Source organism: Mytilus californianus, unplaced genomic scaffold (genome assembly GCF_021869535.1).
Source record: "Mytilus californianus isolate M0D057914Y unplaced genomic scaffold, xbMytCali1.0.p SCAF_8, whole genome shotgun sequence".
NCBI lineage: Eukaryota > Metazoa > Mollusca > Bivalvia > Mytilida > Mytilidae > Mytilus > Mytilus californianus.
Window position 1 is genome coordinate 6,667,054 of NW_026262734.1, and position 16,027 is coordinate 6,683,080.

Consider the following 16,027-nt stretch of genomic DNA (forward strand, 5'->3'; position numbering starts at 1 on the left):
GTACTGCTGCCACCCTTCATTCACTAATAACAGAGATACCTTGTACACTATTCAAAATGTTATTGATAAAGGAACAAAATATGTGCCACAATGCAGTTACGGAGGACCTAAATGACAAAATATGCGTGAAAATTAAGAAACAGCCTATATTAAATAATGAAATGTACTGCTGCGACCATTTAATAACAGAGATATAGTTTACGTCATTCAAAAGTGTATAAATTAAGACATTAAATATATATAGTCAATATGTGCAACAATACCGATATCACAGTTAAGGAGGACCCTAGATTCCCTAATACCGTATAATGGCTAACCTGCATTTTGACCCAACGAAACACAACTTGACATATATCTATATTCAAAGTTGCGGATACATGTATTAAGACCACATGTTATCTCTAATTTAGTTTTTTGTTGTTCTGAGATGTCAAAACAATTGATCTGGCTGAACTTACTCTAAGTAAATTCAAAGTTAAAAGTGATCGTTGTCCCTTTTAAGACCGTGATATCTTTTTGTGATGGTAATTTCATACTAGGGTTTTTAAAAAACAGAACGAATACAAAGATAAGGAGATGTGTTGTGGCGTTTACATTTCTCAGATCGTTCTATATGTACATGTGTGCACAGTAATGGTAGAATATAGTAAAAAAATGATAACAATTTATGTTTTATGTATCAATGCGGAAAAATGGTACTGTGATATTTTCTTATAATATTCAAATAGAAATTTTCTCAGTTCTCCGTTAAAAAGTTAATAAACATATTCTTATATATCAGCATTGTCAAATATTATTTGAGATATAGTAATAAGTTCACATTTTTAACTTACCAGGTGAATAATTAACTCCTTCTCTTTTAGCTTTCTTTTTACTGTTCATATCAGTCCTGTTGTTGATATCATTTTTATTATCTTTATCTTCAATAGGCGCTATCGCAAAATAGCTCTCTGTTCCAGTTTGCACTGTAGGAAATATTGGCATTTTGTAACCATAAAAATAGTATTATACATAATGAAAGAAATAATCTATATACATGCCCTTTTATCAAGTACCGATATAGAGAACATTGTGCGTTCAAAACGATAAAAAGGGGAGATCATTCCAAGAGGATAATACAAAATATCACAAAACAGACAAACATAACCATGGCAGAAGAAAATAAAAAAACTACAAACAATCAAAACAGAAGAGACAAACAACAGTCCATCACAATCTATACACATGAAACTGCATATTGAGCAACATAAACCTCACTATAAAACTGGGAATGATCTTAAGTGCTCTGGAAAGATTAGCAATTTCTGCAATAACGCACTGCAGATCGGAAGTAAAAGAAACGTAAAAACTCTTATCTAGCTAATAAATATTGTGCATTAAAAACTGTATAGACAAATACTTTTTGTTGAATACGTATGATTGAACTCTAAATATTTATGTTTTTTTTTTTTTTGTGTCTTTTCGGTATCCGTCTAATTGATATATATCCCAATTCATTGTAGGTGTAATATCACCAAATCATACTGCGTCACATCCGGTTTCATACAAAAAAGGGTCGAACAAAATATTCACAAACTTGACAGTTGTAGGAAGTGAACCCTGCATTTCATTGCAGAACAAAAATTATGATTCCTAAACATATAATTTGAGTGCTTCAAAGTACCACTCTTTTTTTTTATTTGGTGTTTCTATAAAACATTTTCGAAACTTGAGGTAACATGGTTACTAAAGCTTGTACACAGGAAAAAAAGAGGTGACAATTTGATTGGTTAACTTCCAGTGATGGTTGTTATCTTATACGCAATAAAATGCTATGTGAAATTTTGTCTGGAGTACTGGACAGGATAAAACTTGACTCATGCCAAGTATTTCTTTATTATAAACAAAGATAAATTCTGAACAATTTGTTGAAACGTGCCAATTTAACAAAGACTAATAGGGGAAAATCAATGGTGGTAATACTCCTGTATTCATATACTTCATGACCTGTGTACTTTTTTTCCCTTTTAAAGAATAGTTCAAGTTAAATGCAAGTTAAATGGTGTATTTTTTATCGGGACCTAGCTCTGTATATTTTTCATGTATTCATACCGAGTGTTATATTTACTTAACTAAAAAAAAAGACATTTAAACCATTTTACAAATGCTGATATATTGTAAATTGTATATTATTGCCACACGGGAGTTTATGTTCAATAAGTTAAGAAATAAGGTCTCAGAAATTTAATTAGAACTAAATTTTATGCTGTGTAAAAAAATCAAAGATACCAGGCTTATGTTCTGTACGCCAGACGCGTGTTTCGTCTACAAAAGACTCATCAGTGACTCTAGAATCAACTGTTAAAATGCCAAATAAAGTACAGTAAATATAAAACATAAAATAATAGTTATCTAGGTATTTTCTGGTTTCCAATATTCACCTGAGCGTTGTACTTCTAATGCTTCATGCATGCTGTTCTGTACAGATGTTTTTGATTCACTAGTTGTCACACTTGTGTCCAGGCTAGCTTTTCGGCCACGGAAAGTTTGGTTCCGTTGTTCAAACTTCAGCTTATCTGTTGTAGCCATGAGATGAACTAATTACAATGTAAGAAAGGTATGAGAACATACATTACAAACCAGGTAGTCTGAACAAGGCACTTTTTGTACTTTACTGTTCTGATTTTTACTTGACCATTCTTAATTGGTCTGAATTTTACTAAATATTTCTCGACTGTAGTCTGAACAATAGGAAACAGTCCGAACTTGTACTCAACCAAAGACCTTTAAGAATTAAATCATACTCGACCATAGTCCGAATCATACTCGATGGAGGTCTGAACCATTCTCTACCACAGTCTGAACCAAACTGACTTGACCAATTACCCTCTACTTTCTCAAACTCAAATGTATTACTATAATATTTACAACATTAAATCTCTTATTTTTACATTGATTTTTCTTATCTGACAAATCACTTTATATAGTACCTCATGGTCATATTTCTAGCCAAAGGAAACACATCTTGTTAGAAACAGACTCAATTAAAGACAAAAAAGAGGAATATTTAGACCTGATCGATAAATAAATAAAGGCAACAGTAGTATACCGCTGTTCGAAACTCATAAATCGATAGAGATAAAAAAAAAAAATCCGGGTTACAAACTAAACCTGAGGGAAACGCATCAAATATAAGAGGATAACAACGACACAACAAAAACACAACATTAAAATGTAACACACACAGAAACGAACTGTAATATAACAATGGCCATTTTCCTGACTTGGTACAGGACATTTTAAGACAAAATTGTGGGTTGAACCTGGTTTTGTGGCATGCCAAACCTCCCGCTTTTATGGCAACGTCAAACACAACACCAAAACGACAACATCACATGACAGGACCACAATACAAATAAATGGGAGAACATATAGGACAAAGAAACACACGAATAATAGCTTACAAAAGGTACTAGGCTTAAAATTCAATACGCCAGACGTGCGTCTCGTCCACACAAGACCAACCAGTGACGCTCAGAGGAAAAAAGTTTGAAAGCCAAAACAAGTACAAAGCTGAAGAGCACCGAGGACCAAAACTTCCAAAAAGTTGCGCCTAACACGGCCAGGGTTTTCTGCCTGGGACAAGAACATCCTTATTATTTAGAATAATTTATAATTTTGCAAACAGTAAATTTTATAAAATGACAATATAATAGATATACATGATAAAACCGAAGTGGGGACTAACTACAGAATAAAAACGGATGCATTACATAAAACAACTTAATCCAACACATAAAAATACACAGCCGAGTCAGCCAAAGCCTCAAGGCACAAAGTGACGTCACATTTGAAATTCTAAAAAAACACACAAAGTGACGTCACATTTGAATTTGTAAAAATATTTCCAAAAAATAAGATAGGATTAGGATTGATTCAAGATTAGATTTGTAATACTGACATTACATTTATTAATAACAATGATAATTACAATACTTATTATCAATCAAATTGTGGTAGTAATTAGATAATTAATTGTATCATCTAGCTATGTCGGTGTTTCTTCTAAATCAAACTGTAAACCAAATATATCGTATAAATTTCGTTGAACCAAACTAAAATCTAATAAATGAAGGGGGTGATTAATTATCTTTACCATAACACACGAATATAACAGAAAAGACGTTAAGACATTTGACAAAATCCGACGAGAATAACAAATTTAACATCAAAATTAAATACATGAATTTGGGATCGAAAAGTACCGTGACACGTCTTATAGCAATGCGGTTTCACACTCAGCAAAACAGTCACAATCGGGAATAAGTCACGTTCGGTAATTAAAAGATCAGACGACGTAATGACAAACCACAAACTAACACGTCGTAAAAATGTCCTTAGTTAGTTTGGACAAAGACACATCGTATGGATCAACCAATTCGTGATGGTGTCCGTAAAATTTACGGAGTGTCATTTTTAATCTGTCCTCCTTATAACTTTGTTGGAGCAGTTTCTGCTTAAGGAGCACACTCCTGTATATGAAGTCCGTATAGTGTGAACAAGCACGAGAATAACGTATCAATTGAGATATGTAAACACCATACGAAGGGGCAGAGGTAATGTTACTGCTGAGAAATGGGAAATTGATAATTGGGAAGTTGAAATCGTCCCGTTTATCATAGATTTTCGTGTGAAGTCGTCCATCTGTGTCAATATTGAGGAAAATATCAAGGTATGAAGCAGTCCTTCTAGTATCAGTAGTATCCTTAATTTCAAGTTCACTGGGATATATGAGATGTAAGTATTGGCTGAAATACGGGTTATTCAATGATTGAACATCATCAATATATCGGAAAGTAAAATTAAAGAATTTCGCAAGGTGCTTTTTCTTTTTGTCTTTTAGAAGGTTCTGAATGAATTCTGCTTCATACGAGTACAAAAACAAATCGGCCAGAAGGGGTGCACAATTAGTTCCCATTGGAATACCGACTGTCTGTTAAAATATATATCCTCCAAACTCAACACATATATTGTCGATCAAAAAGTCCAGCATTTTGATAATATCATCTTCAGTATATTTTCTGGTAGATTCAGTGTTGTTTTACAAAAAATATGAATTATTGTAACCCAAAACAAGAAACTTGTATCTACGATTCCCATTTTTATAGAAAATGCTCTGTTTAATGAGATGGTGAAGTCGATCTTTCAACTGAGCATGGGGAATAGTAGTGTAAAGCGTAGAAAAATCAAAAGTCTTTATGTTGCTGCAAAATTGCAAAGATTGTGATCGAAGATTAAGCAGTAGATCTTTCGAATTTTTGAGAATCCACATCTGGTTAAGACCACTGGTAGAATATATCTCATCACAATATTTTTGAAGCCCATCTTTAACTGTAGAAAGAATAGTAGTCAATACTTTAGAAAGATGTTTAGTCGAACATTTTGATGACCCAGCTATGTATCGTTCTTTATATGGAGTTTTGTGTAGTTTTGGTATCCAGTATAATGATGGTAAATTTTCTTCGTTTTCTTTGATATTGATACCAAAAGAAAGAAGGACAGATTTGTGATTTTGTAAAATTTCGTCCTTGGTAAATGATGTTAAAGAATATGTTGTGTTACCAGTAGTTCTATTTATTCCAAGCTCTGTTGTGAGACATTGCAAATAATGGTTTTTACATATGAAGACAATATTATTGGAGGCTTTATCTGCTGGAACAACATCCTGATTTTGAAAGGGTTAGTAACTCTTGTGCTCATATTGCATCGTAGTTTTTGAATGCCCTTCTGAATGCATGATCGAATAGCTTTGATCCATTCAGACAAAGTGTCCAGTTCTGGTTCGACCTGATCGAGTGTGGTTTAGACTTGGTCTAGTATTGTTCAGAATTGGTCGAGAATGGTTCAAACTTTGGTCGAGTCTGAGTCAGACTCTTTAAAAACTGTTCAAGTACAGGTCAAGTGCAAGTTAAGACTATTTAGTTTGGTTCAGATTTGAGTTGAGTAATATCGAGTAAGTTCACACCAATTTAAGATGGTCTAGTAAAAAATCAGTACAGTCGAAAAACATTGACGTTAATTATGTGAATAAAGGCAACAGTAGTATACCGCTGTTCAATAATATTAAATCGACTGAGCGAAAACAAATCTGGGTTACAAACTAAATTCGAGGGAAACACATCAACTATAAGAGGACTGAAGTATGAAACGACCAACTCATCAGAAACTCTTGAAATCAATTGTAAACATATATTTATGCTAATCAGGTGATCTTACCTGTTGCTATGGCTTTTTGATCTTCTCGATTTGACCAAAACTTCCTTATTTCTTCAAACAATTTTTCTTGAGGTTCATCTTCTATATGAAAAGACGTTTAGTATTACAAGAATAACAGAGAGGTCCGAGTACACAGTTATCGTCCTTTGATTTTCGTTGTCCACGAATAAAGTCCCTAGTGTGGACAGTGTGTTGCTTGCCAATTTTTTTAGTACCCCTTCCAAATGTATTCCTTCATGTTTTATGCCTCAAATAGCAAGTAGGGGGATGAAATTACACTGTAAAAAAATTTGGGTCATGAATTGTAAAGTAAAGTAGTGATTTGGTCCAGCTGAAAAAGGTTAAAAATTAGCACTTCGGAAGCTGTCAAAAGATTTCAAGACCCCCTTAACATAGAATTGTCCATATTTTGAGTTAGAGCCGATGAAGTTTTCTATAATTTTGATATGATTTGTCCCAAAAGTAGTACAACACACTGTAAAAATATTATTGAGAAAGCGCAGGTGGGATTTTTTTTATTTTCATTTATTGTCTAAAAGAAATGCACTACGAAATAACTGTGTACTCGGACCTAAGAGGCGAAATCAGTAAATATAGAATCTGTACTTTGGCAACTTCCCTGAATGATTTAATGGTGTCAATTTGTCAGATAGCATGAAACTAAAGGATTTAGACTTTTATTTGATAGAAATTCTGCAAAAATTACCCATTTTAGCATTATATGGTCAAAATAAGCATTTCAAAGCTTTTTCAATTTTGATGCATAAGTGGCATTCTGACTTTCTATGTGACAGGTTTTCCTGTGTCAATATTTGTGTTTCTATGCTTTAACCCAGTTGTATTACTCATTTGTGAACTCTGAATCTACAGAAAATAAGATTATCTCAGACAATATGTGCAAAATGTGTTGTATAAATGACCCTCGTGTAACGGCCTGTTTGGATCAAGTTAAATGTGAGGACCTAGGTACATAAAAGTTGAAGTCCATAATAAAGATTTCACTAAATTTGTATTAAAAGCACTTCACAATGTCTTTTGTACCTGTTTCATTTCACATAGTATCTTTCTTTTCTTATGTTAAATAGCAAGTGGTTCAAATATAAGCCTGCTGAGGCTAAAATTGCATGCAAGTTTTTCACTAAAAAGTGAAAAATCTTTGTATCAGACCATACTGTCTGCAAAAAAAGTTGAATGCAAGAGTCCTTTTATGCTCAGATTTATTGTATCATGTAACCTGAGTATAGAAATTATAAAAAAGACACAAATTTTTATTTCCTATAGCTTCAGTATGCATTTTTAAATGTAAATATGTGCTACGGCCTAAATTGACCCTAAATTATTTTCAGTCTTACTTGGCTTAAGACCCTTTTATACTAATATGGTATGCTATTTGTAATTTTTCTTTCCATTTAAAGTACATTTAATACATATGTAAGGATTATTTATAACCAAAAAACTCCACAAATTAAAAATTGCTGGAAAATAATACATCTTCATGTAAGGCCCCCCTTCATTGGAAAACCTCCATTTTTTGGCACAGGCTCATATAAATTTGACTTTTAAATAATTGTGATAAGTCTGATAAATCAAATGAGTATTCTATTGCTTTAAATACATAATATGTCATATATTAAGGCCTTTAAAATGTAATTTTTTGCAATATTTTGATTTTTAAAGCCCCAAATGTTGATAGTTGAAATTTTTCAATTTAAACGTCAAAATTTAACACGTGAAGTTGAATATAGAATTTATCATATTGTCTATAATATATATCCTATTGCCATGAAACTTTGTCAGCAGTCTCATAATTTATTAAGCTTTAGTCATACCAAGTTTTATTAAGATTGGTCAAATTTTTCTATCCTATTAGGTCCGAGTACACAGTTATCGTCCTTTGATTTTCGTTGTCCACGAATAAAGTCCCTAGTGTGGACAGTGTGTTGCTTGCCAATTTTTTTAGTACCCCTTCCAAATGTATTCCTTCATGTTTTATGCCTCAAATAGCAAGTAGGGGGATGAAATTACACTGTAAAAAAATTTGGGTCATGAATTGTAAAGTAAAGTAGTGATTTGGTCCAGCTGAAAAAGGTTAAAAATTAGCACTTCGGAAGCTGTCAAAAGATTTCAAGACCCCCTTAACATAGAATTGTCCATATTTTGAGTTAGAGCCGATGAAGTTTTCTATAATTTTGATATGATTTGTCCCAAAAGTAGTACAACACACTGTAAAAATATTATTGAGAAAGCGCAGGTGGGATTTTTTTTATTTTCATTTATTGTCTAAAAGAAATGCACTACGAAATAACTGTGTACTCGGACCTAAGAGGCGAAATCAGTAAATATAGAATCTGTACTTTGGCAACTTCCCTGAATGATTTAATGGTGTCAATTTGTCAGATAGCATGAAACTAAAGGATTTAGACTTTTATTTGATAGAAATTCTGCAAAAATTACCCATTTTAGCATTATATGGTCAAAATAAGCATTTCAAAGCTTTTTCAATTTTGATGCATAAGTGGCATTCTGACTTTCTATGTGACAGGTTTTCCTGTGTCAATATTTGTGTTTCTATGCTTTAACCCAGTTGTATTACTCATTTGTGAACTCTGAATCTACAGAAAATAAGATTATCTCAGACAATATGTGCAAAATGTGTTGTATAAATGACCCTCGTGTAACGGCCTGTTTGGATCAAGTTAAATGTGAGGACCTAGGTACATAAAAGTTGAAGTCCATAATAAAGATTTCACTAAATTTGTATTAAAAGCACTTCACAATGTCTTTTGTACCTGTTTCATTTCACATAGTATCTTTCTTTTCTTATGTTAAATAGCAAGTGGTTCAAATATAAGCCTGCTGAGGCTAAAATTGCATGCAAGTTTTTCACTAAAAAGTGAAAAATCTTTGTATCAGACCATACTGTCTGCAAAAAAAGTTGAATGCAAGAGTCCTTTTATGCTCAGATTTATTGTATCATGTAACCTGAGTATAGAAATTATAAAAAAGACACAAATTTTTATTTCCTATAGCTTCAGTATGCATTTTTAAATGTAAATATGTGCTACGGCCTAAATTGACCCTAAATTATTTTCAGTCTTACTTGGCTTAAGACCCTTTTATACTAATATGGTATGCTATTTGTAATTTTTCTTTCCATTTAAAGTACATTTAATACATATGTAAGGATTATTTATAACCAAAAAACTCCACAAATTAAAAATTGCTGGAAAATAATACATCTTCATGTAAGGCCCCCCTTCATTGGAAAACCTCCATTTTTTGGCACAGGCTCATATAAATTTGACTTTTAAATAATTGTGATAAGTCTGATAAATCAAATGAGTATTCTATTGCTTTAAATACATAATATGTCATATATTAAGGCCTTTAAAATGTAATTTTTTGCAATATTTTGATTTTTAAAGCCCCAAATGTTGATAGTTGAAATTTTTCAATTTAAACGTCAAAATTTAACACGTGAAGTTGAATATAGAATTTATCATATTGTCTATAATATATATCCTATTGCCATGAAACTTTGTCAGCAGTCTCATAATTTATTAAGCTTTAGTCATACCAAGTTTTATTAAGATTGGTCAAATTTTTCTATCCTATTAGGTCCGAGTACACAGTTATCGTCCTTTGATTTTCGTTGTCCACGAATAAAGTCCCTAGTGTGGACAGTGTGTTGCTTGCCAATTTTTTTAGTACCCCTTCCAAATGTATTCCTTCATGTTTTATGCCTCAAATAGCAAGTAGGGGGATGAAATTACACTGTAAAAAAATTTGGGTCATGAATTGTAAAGTAAAGTAGTGATTTGGTCCAGCTGAAAAAGGTTAAAAATTAGCACTTCGGAAGCTGTCAAAAGATTTCAAGACCCCCTTAACATAGAATTGTCCATATTTTGAGTTAGAGCCGATGAAGTTTTCTATAATTTTGATATGATTTGTCCCAAAAGTAGTACAACACACTGTAAAAATATTATTGAGAAAGCGCAGGTGGGATTTTTTTTATTTTCATTTATTGTCTAAAAGAAATGCACTACGAAATAACTGTGTACTCGGACCTAAGAGGCGAAATCAGTAAATATAGAATCTGTACTTTGGCAACTTCCCTGAATGATTTAATGGTGTCAATTTGTCAGATAGCATGAAACTAAAGGATTTAGACTTTTATTTGATAGAAATTCTGCAAAAATTACCCATTTTAGCATTATATGGTCAAAATAAGCATTTCAAAGCTTTTTCAATTTTGATGCATAAGTGGCATTCTGACTTTCTATGTGACAGGTTTTCCTGTGTCAATATTTGTGTTTCTATGCTTTAACCCAGTTGTATTACTCATTTGTGAACTCTGAATCTACAGAAAATAAGATTATCTCAGACAATATGTGCAAAATGTGTTGTATAAATGACCCTCGTGTAACGGCCTGTTTGGATCAAGTTAAATGTGAGGACCTAGGTACATAAAAGTTGAAGTCCATAATAAAGATTTCACTAAATTTGTATTAAAAGCACTTCACAATGTCTTTTGTACCTGTTTCATTTCACATAGTATCTTTCTTTTCTTATGTTAAATAGCAAGTGGTTCAAATATAAGCCTGCTGAGGCTAAAATTGCATGCAAGTTTTTCACTAAAAAGTGAAAAATCTTTGTATCAGACCATACTGTCTGCAAAAAAAGTTGAATGCAAGAGTCCTTTTATGCTCAGATTTATTGTATCATGTAACCTGAGTATAGAAATTATAAAAAAGACACAAATTTTTATTTCCTATAGCTTCAGTATGCATTTTTAAATGTAAATATGTGCTACGGCCTAAATTGACCCTAAATTATTTTCAGTCTTACTTGGCTTAAGACCCTTTTATACTAATATGGTATGCTATTTGTAATTTTTCTTTCCATTTAAAGTACATTTAATACATATGTAAGGATTATTTATAACCAAAAAACTCCACAAATTAAAAATTGCTGGAAAATAATACATCTTCATGTAAGGCCCCCCTTCATTGGAAAACCTCCATTTTTTGGCACAGGCTCATATAAATTTGACTTTTAAATAATTGTGATAAGTCTGATAAATCAAATGAGTATTCTATTGCTTTAAATACATAATATGTCATATATTAAGGCCTTTAAAATGTAATTTTTTGCAATATTTTGATTTTTAAAGCCCCAAATGTTGATAGTTGAAATTTTTCAATTTAAACGTCAAAATTTAACACGTGAAGTTGAATATAGAATTTATCATATTGTCTATAATATATATCCTATTGCCATGAAACTTTGTCAGCAGTCTCATAATTTATTAAGCTTTAGTCATACCAAGTTTTATTAAGATTGGTCAAATTTTTCTATCCTATTAGGTCCGAGTACACAGTTATCGTCCTTTGATTTTCGTTGTCCACGAATAAAGTCCCTAGTGTGGACAGTGTGTTGCTTGCCAATTTTTTTAGTACCCCTTCCAAATGTATTCCTTCATGTTTTATGCCTCAAATAGCAAGTAGGGGGATGAAATTACACTGTAAAAAAATTTGGGTCATGAATTGTAAAGTAAAGTAGTGATTTGGTCCAGCTGAAAAAGGTTAAAAATTAGCACTTCGGAAGCTGTCAAAAGATTTCAAGACCCCCTTAACATAGAATTGTCCATATTTTGAGTTAGAGCCGATGAAGTTTTCTATAATTTTGATATGATTTGTCCCAAAAGTAGTACAACACACTGTAAAAATATTATTGAGAAAGCGCAGGTGGGATTTTTTTTATTTTCATTTATTGTCTAAAAGAAATGCACTACGAAATAACTGTGTACTCGGACCTAAGAGGCGAAATCAGTAAATATAGAATCTGTACTTTGGCAACTTCCCTGAATGATTTAATGGTGTCAATTTGTCAGATAGCATGAAACTAAAGGATTTAGACTTTTATTTGATAGAAATTCTGCAAAAATTACCCATTTTAGCATTATATGGTCAAAATAAGCATTTCAAAGCTTTTTCAATTTTGATGCATAAGTGGCATTCTGACTTTCTATGTGACAGGTTTTCCTGTGTCAATATTTGTGTTTCTATGCTTTAACCCAGTTGTATTACTCATTTGTGAACTCTGAATCTACAGAAAATAAGATTATCTCAGACAATATGTGCAAAATGTGTTGTATAAATGACCCTCGTGTAACGGCCTGTTTGGATCAAGTTAAATGTGAGGACCTAGGTACATAAAAGTTGAAGTCCATAATAAAGATTTCACTAAATTTGTATTAAAAGCACTTCACAATGTCTTTTGTACCTGTTTCATTTCACATAGTATCTTTCTTTTCTTATGTTAAATAGCAAGTGGTTCAAATATAAGCCTGCTGAGGCTAAAATTGCATGCAAGTTTTTCACTAAAAAGTGAAAAATCTTTGTATCAGACCATACTGTCTGCAAAAAAAGTTGAATGCAAGAGTCCTTTTATGCTCAGATTTATTGTATCATGTAACCTGAGTATAGAAATTATAAAAAAGACACAAATTTTTATTTCCTATAGCTTCAGTATGCATTTTTAAATGTAAATATGTGCTACGGCCTAAATTGACCCTAAATTATTTTCAGTCTTACTTGGCTTAAGACCCTTTTATACTAATATGGTATGCTATTTGTAATTTTTCTTTCCATTTAAAGTACATTTAATACATATGTAAGGATTATTTATAACCAAAAAACTCCACAAATTAAAAATTGCTGGAAAATAATACATCTTCATGTAAGGCCCCCCTTCATTGGAAAACCTCCATTTTTTGGCACAGGCTCATATAAATTTGACTTTTAAATAATTGTGATAAGTCTGATAAATCAAATGAGTATTCTATTGCTTTAAATACATAATATGTCATATATTAAGGCCTTTAAAATGTAATTTTTTGCAATATTTTGATTTTTAAAGCCCCAAATGTTGATAGTTGAAATTTTTCAATTTAAACGTCAAAATTTAACACGTGAAGTTGAATATAGAATTTATCATATTGTCTATAATATATATCCTATTGCCATGAAACTTTGTCAGCAGTCTCATAATTTATTAAGCTTTAGTCATACCAAGTTTTATTAAGATTGGTCAAATTTTTCTATCCTATTAGGTCCGAGTACACAGTTATCGTCCTTTGATTTTCGTTGTCCACGAATAAAGTCCCTAGTGTGGACAGTGTGTTGCTTGCCAATTTTTTTAGTACCCCTTCCAAATGTATTCCTTCATGTTTTATGCCTCAAATAGCAAGTAGGGGGATGAAATTACACTGTAAAAAAATTTGGGTCATGAATTGTAAAGTAAAGTAGTGATTTGGTCCAGCTGAAAAAGGTTAAAAATTAGCACTTCGGAAGCTGTCAAAAGATTTCAAGACCCCCTTAACATAGAATTGTCCATATTTTGAGTTAGAGCCGATGAAGTTTTCTATAATTTTGATATGATTTGTCCCAAAAGTAGTACAACACACTGTAAAAATATTATTGAGAAAGCGCAGGTGGGATTTTTTTTATTTTCATTTATTGTCTAAAAGAAATGCACTACGAAATAACTGTGTACTCGGACCAGAGACATAATAATTTCAAAATTACATTAGACATTCAGGTGCTAAACGATCGCTTATTTTTTAACACTGTTTGGTATACTATCACTATTAATTAGTTTTAAAAAAGTATTTCCAAAATACCGAGCTCCGAAACTACGGATGATAGCAGGTGCCCCAAAGTAAAAGTAGATTCTACACCACATATACCATCCGTTGTAGTACTGATGTTAAAGTCTCATTTGGTGATGTCACTTTCGAGGACAAGAGATCGGGATTACGACTAAGATAAACAGGCGCTATGAAACGTTTGTGTTTTTTAGGGCAGAGGTTGCATTTATTTCATACAATCGTCAAGACATGAATCCTCATTTGTACAAAACACCTCACAGGTGGAGGTGATTCAGACATAGTATCGATGTCTTCTTTATTCATTCTCATTATATGTTAGAATCTTGGACTTAAAAGTTACCGATCCTGCAAATCGTGTCTGAAGCACAAATCTTGTTTTTAGTAGGAGTTGTAAAGGAACATATGCACACGAGATGATTGGACAACTATACCACTAAGTAGAAAACGGACAAATTAATGAATTAATTGAATAAGGAGATGTAGTATGTAACTTTCGAAAGTTTCTACTATGAGACCTCTGAGAATGTAAATCCATTAAAATGGTTAACACCTTAGCAGTTTGGTTCTATATATCTGATTGTGCCATTCTTTTGCATTTCTTAAATCTGTCTTCATTATAATAAGAACTGAGAATATACACTTCATAAGAAAACATTTCTTAAATAAAGCATATATCATTTCAGCTTACCATGTGAATAAATACCTCCTTCTCTTTTGTTTATATTTTGGGTATTCAGATCAGACACACTGATGGTTGCACTATTAAGATCAATGTCTACATCAAGAGTCATGTCAGTATCTTTTTCATGTTCAGTTTCTGCTACATTTTCTTTAACAATATTCAGACGATACAATTAATGGAACAAATACTATCAACACAACAAGCAGAAAAACTGAACCATATGCAATGACACTTATAGAATGATTTGTATAACAATGAAATAGCACTTACGGTTGAAGATACATAGAACATTGAAATTAGGTGTTGTTTTATAATCTTAAATTAAGGCAACAGTAGTTTACCGATTTAAAAATCGCATAAGTCGATCATGAAGATATAAATCAAGAAAACAAACAAAAACTGAAGGAATCGTAAGAATTTCAAAATAAAATCTACACTCAGTAAAAAATATAAAGATCGGAAATAAGACACACTCGTTATATTACAGATCAGACGACTTTTCTTGTATTTATAGGTCTAATACCCTAAAAACATGTCTGGGATTCCTTCCATAGAATGACGGTAATGTGAAGTGTCACAGTAAATCATTAACAAAGCCTTTCAAGAAAAATAATATTATTTGGACTATCATGTTCAAAATTGTTCTCATGTATTTTATAACCAACAAGTATATAAACTTGCAATTGGTCATATTGCTGACTTGGTTCTGGATTTTAAAAATATTGGTTCAAAAATAACTTATTCAAGGTGCAGGCATTTTCAGTAAATTCCTTACAAACAACGGTACATTGCCGGCTCATCTGCATGTTCCACTAAAGAATTGTCCATTAGATTGACTAAAATTCTGTCCGCAGTGAAAGAGGGTCTTCAGAAATACTGTGAAACTGTTTACTCGCGTAGTGGTATTAACCATATGTGGATTCTTAAAAATTCTAAAGAACTTCTAGATAATTTTAAATCTCGGTCTTTTTCTGAGATTAGTTCTATCAAAACTTTTGATTTTTCAACCCTGTATACCACCATTCCCCATGTGAAATTGAAAAATCGCTTGAAAGAAATAATCCACAATGCCTTTCATCATAAAAATGGTAGCATACGCTATAAATTTATTACTTTGGGATATCATAAGGCATATTTTGTAAATAGTGAACAAAAGGGTAAAACATGCTACACAGAAGAACAAGTGATCAGTATGCTGGAGTTTCTTATCGACAACATATTTGTTGAATTTGGAGGTAGACTTTTTCAACAAATTGTCGGCATTCCTATGGGAACGAACTGTGCGCCTCTCCTTGCCGACCTCTTCTTATTTTCATATGAATCGGAGTTCCTTCAGACACTTGTCAAAAACAAGAAGATCAAAGAAGCCAGATTATTTAATTTCACTTTTAGATATATTGATGATGTTCTTTCCATTA

At 32.1% G+C, this 16,027-nt stretch overlaps 1 protein-coding gene across 5 annotated transcripts in view; it reads right to left on the reverse strand.

The window, feature by feature from the left end:
- The window catches only part of LOC127712696 (uncharacterized), a 36,084-nt gene that overhangs the window by 3,939 nt on the left and 16,118 nt on the right, over nt 1-16,027 (reverse strand). For 2 of the 5 annotated variants that reach the window (XM_052219298.1, XM_052219293.1), the window contains 4 exons: nt 14,616-14,756; nt 6,256-6,336; nt 2,421-2,576; nt 834-965 (listed from right to left, as the gene is read on the reverse strand). In XM_052219298.1, coding sequence (XP_052075258.1) covers nt 834-965; nt 2,421-2,576; nt 6,256-6,336; nt 14,616-14,756 — 510 coding nt within the window. The remainder of the gene's footprint in view (nt 1-833; nt 966-2,420; nt 2,577-6,255; nt 6,337-14,615; nt 14,757-16,027) is intronic. The other 3 variants (XM_052219294.1, XM_052219295.1, XM_052219296.1) reach the window with 3 other exon arrangements.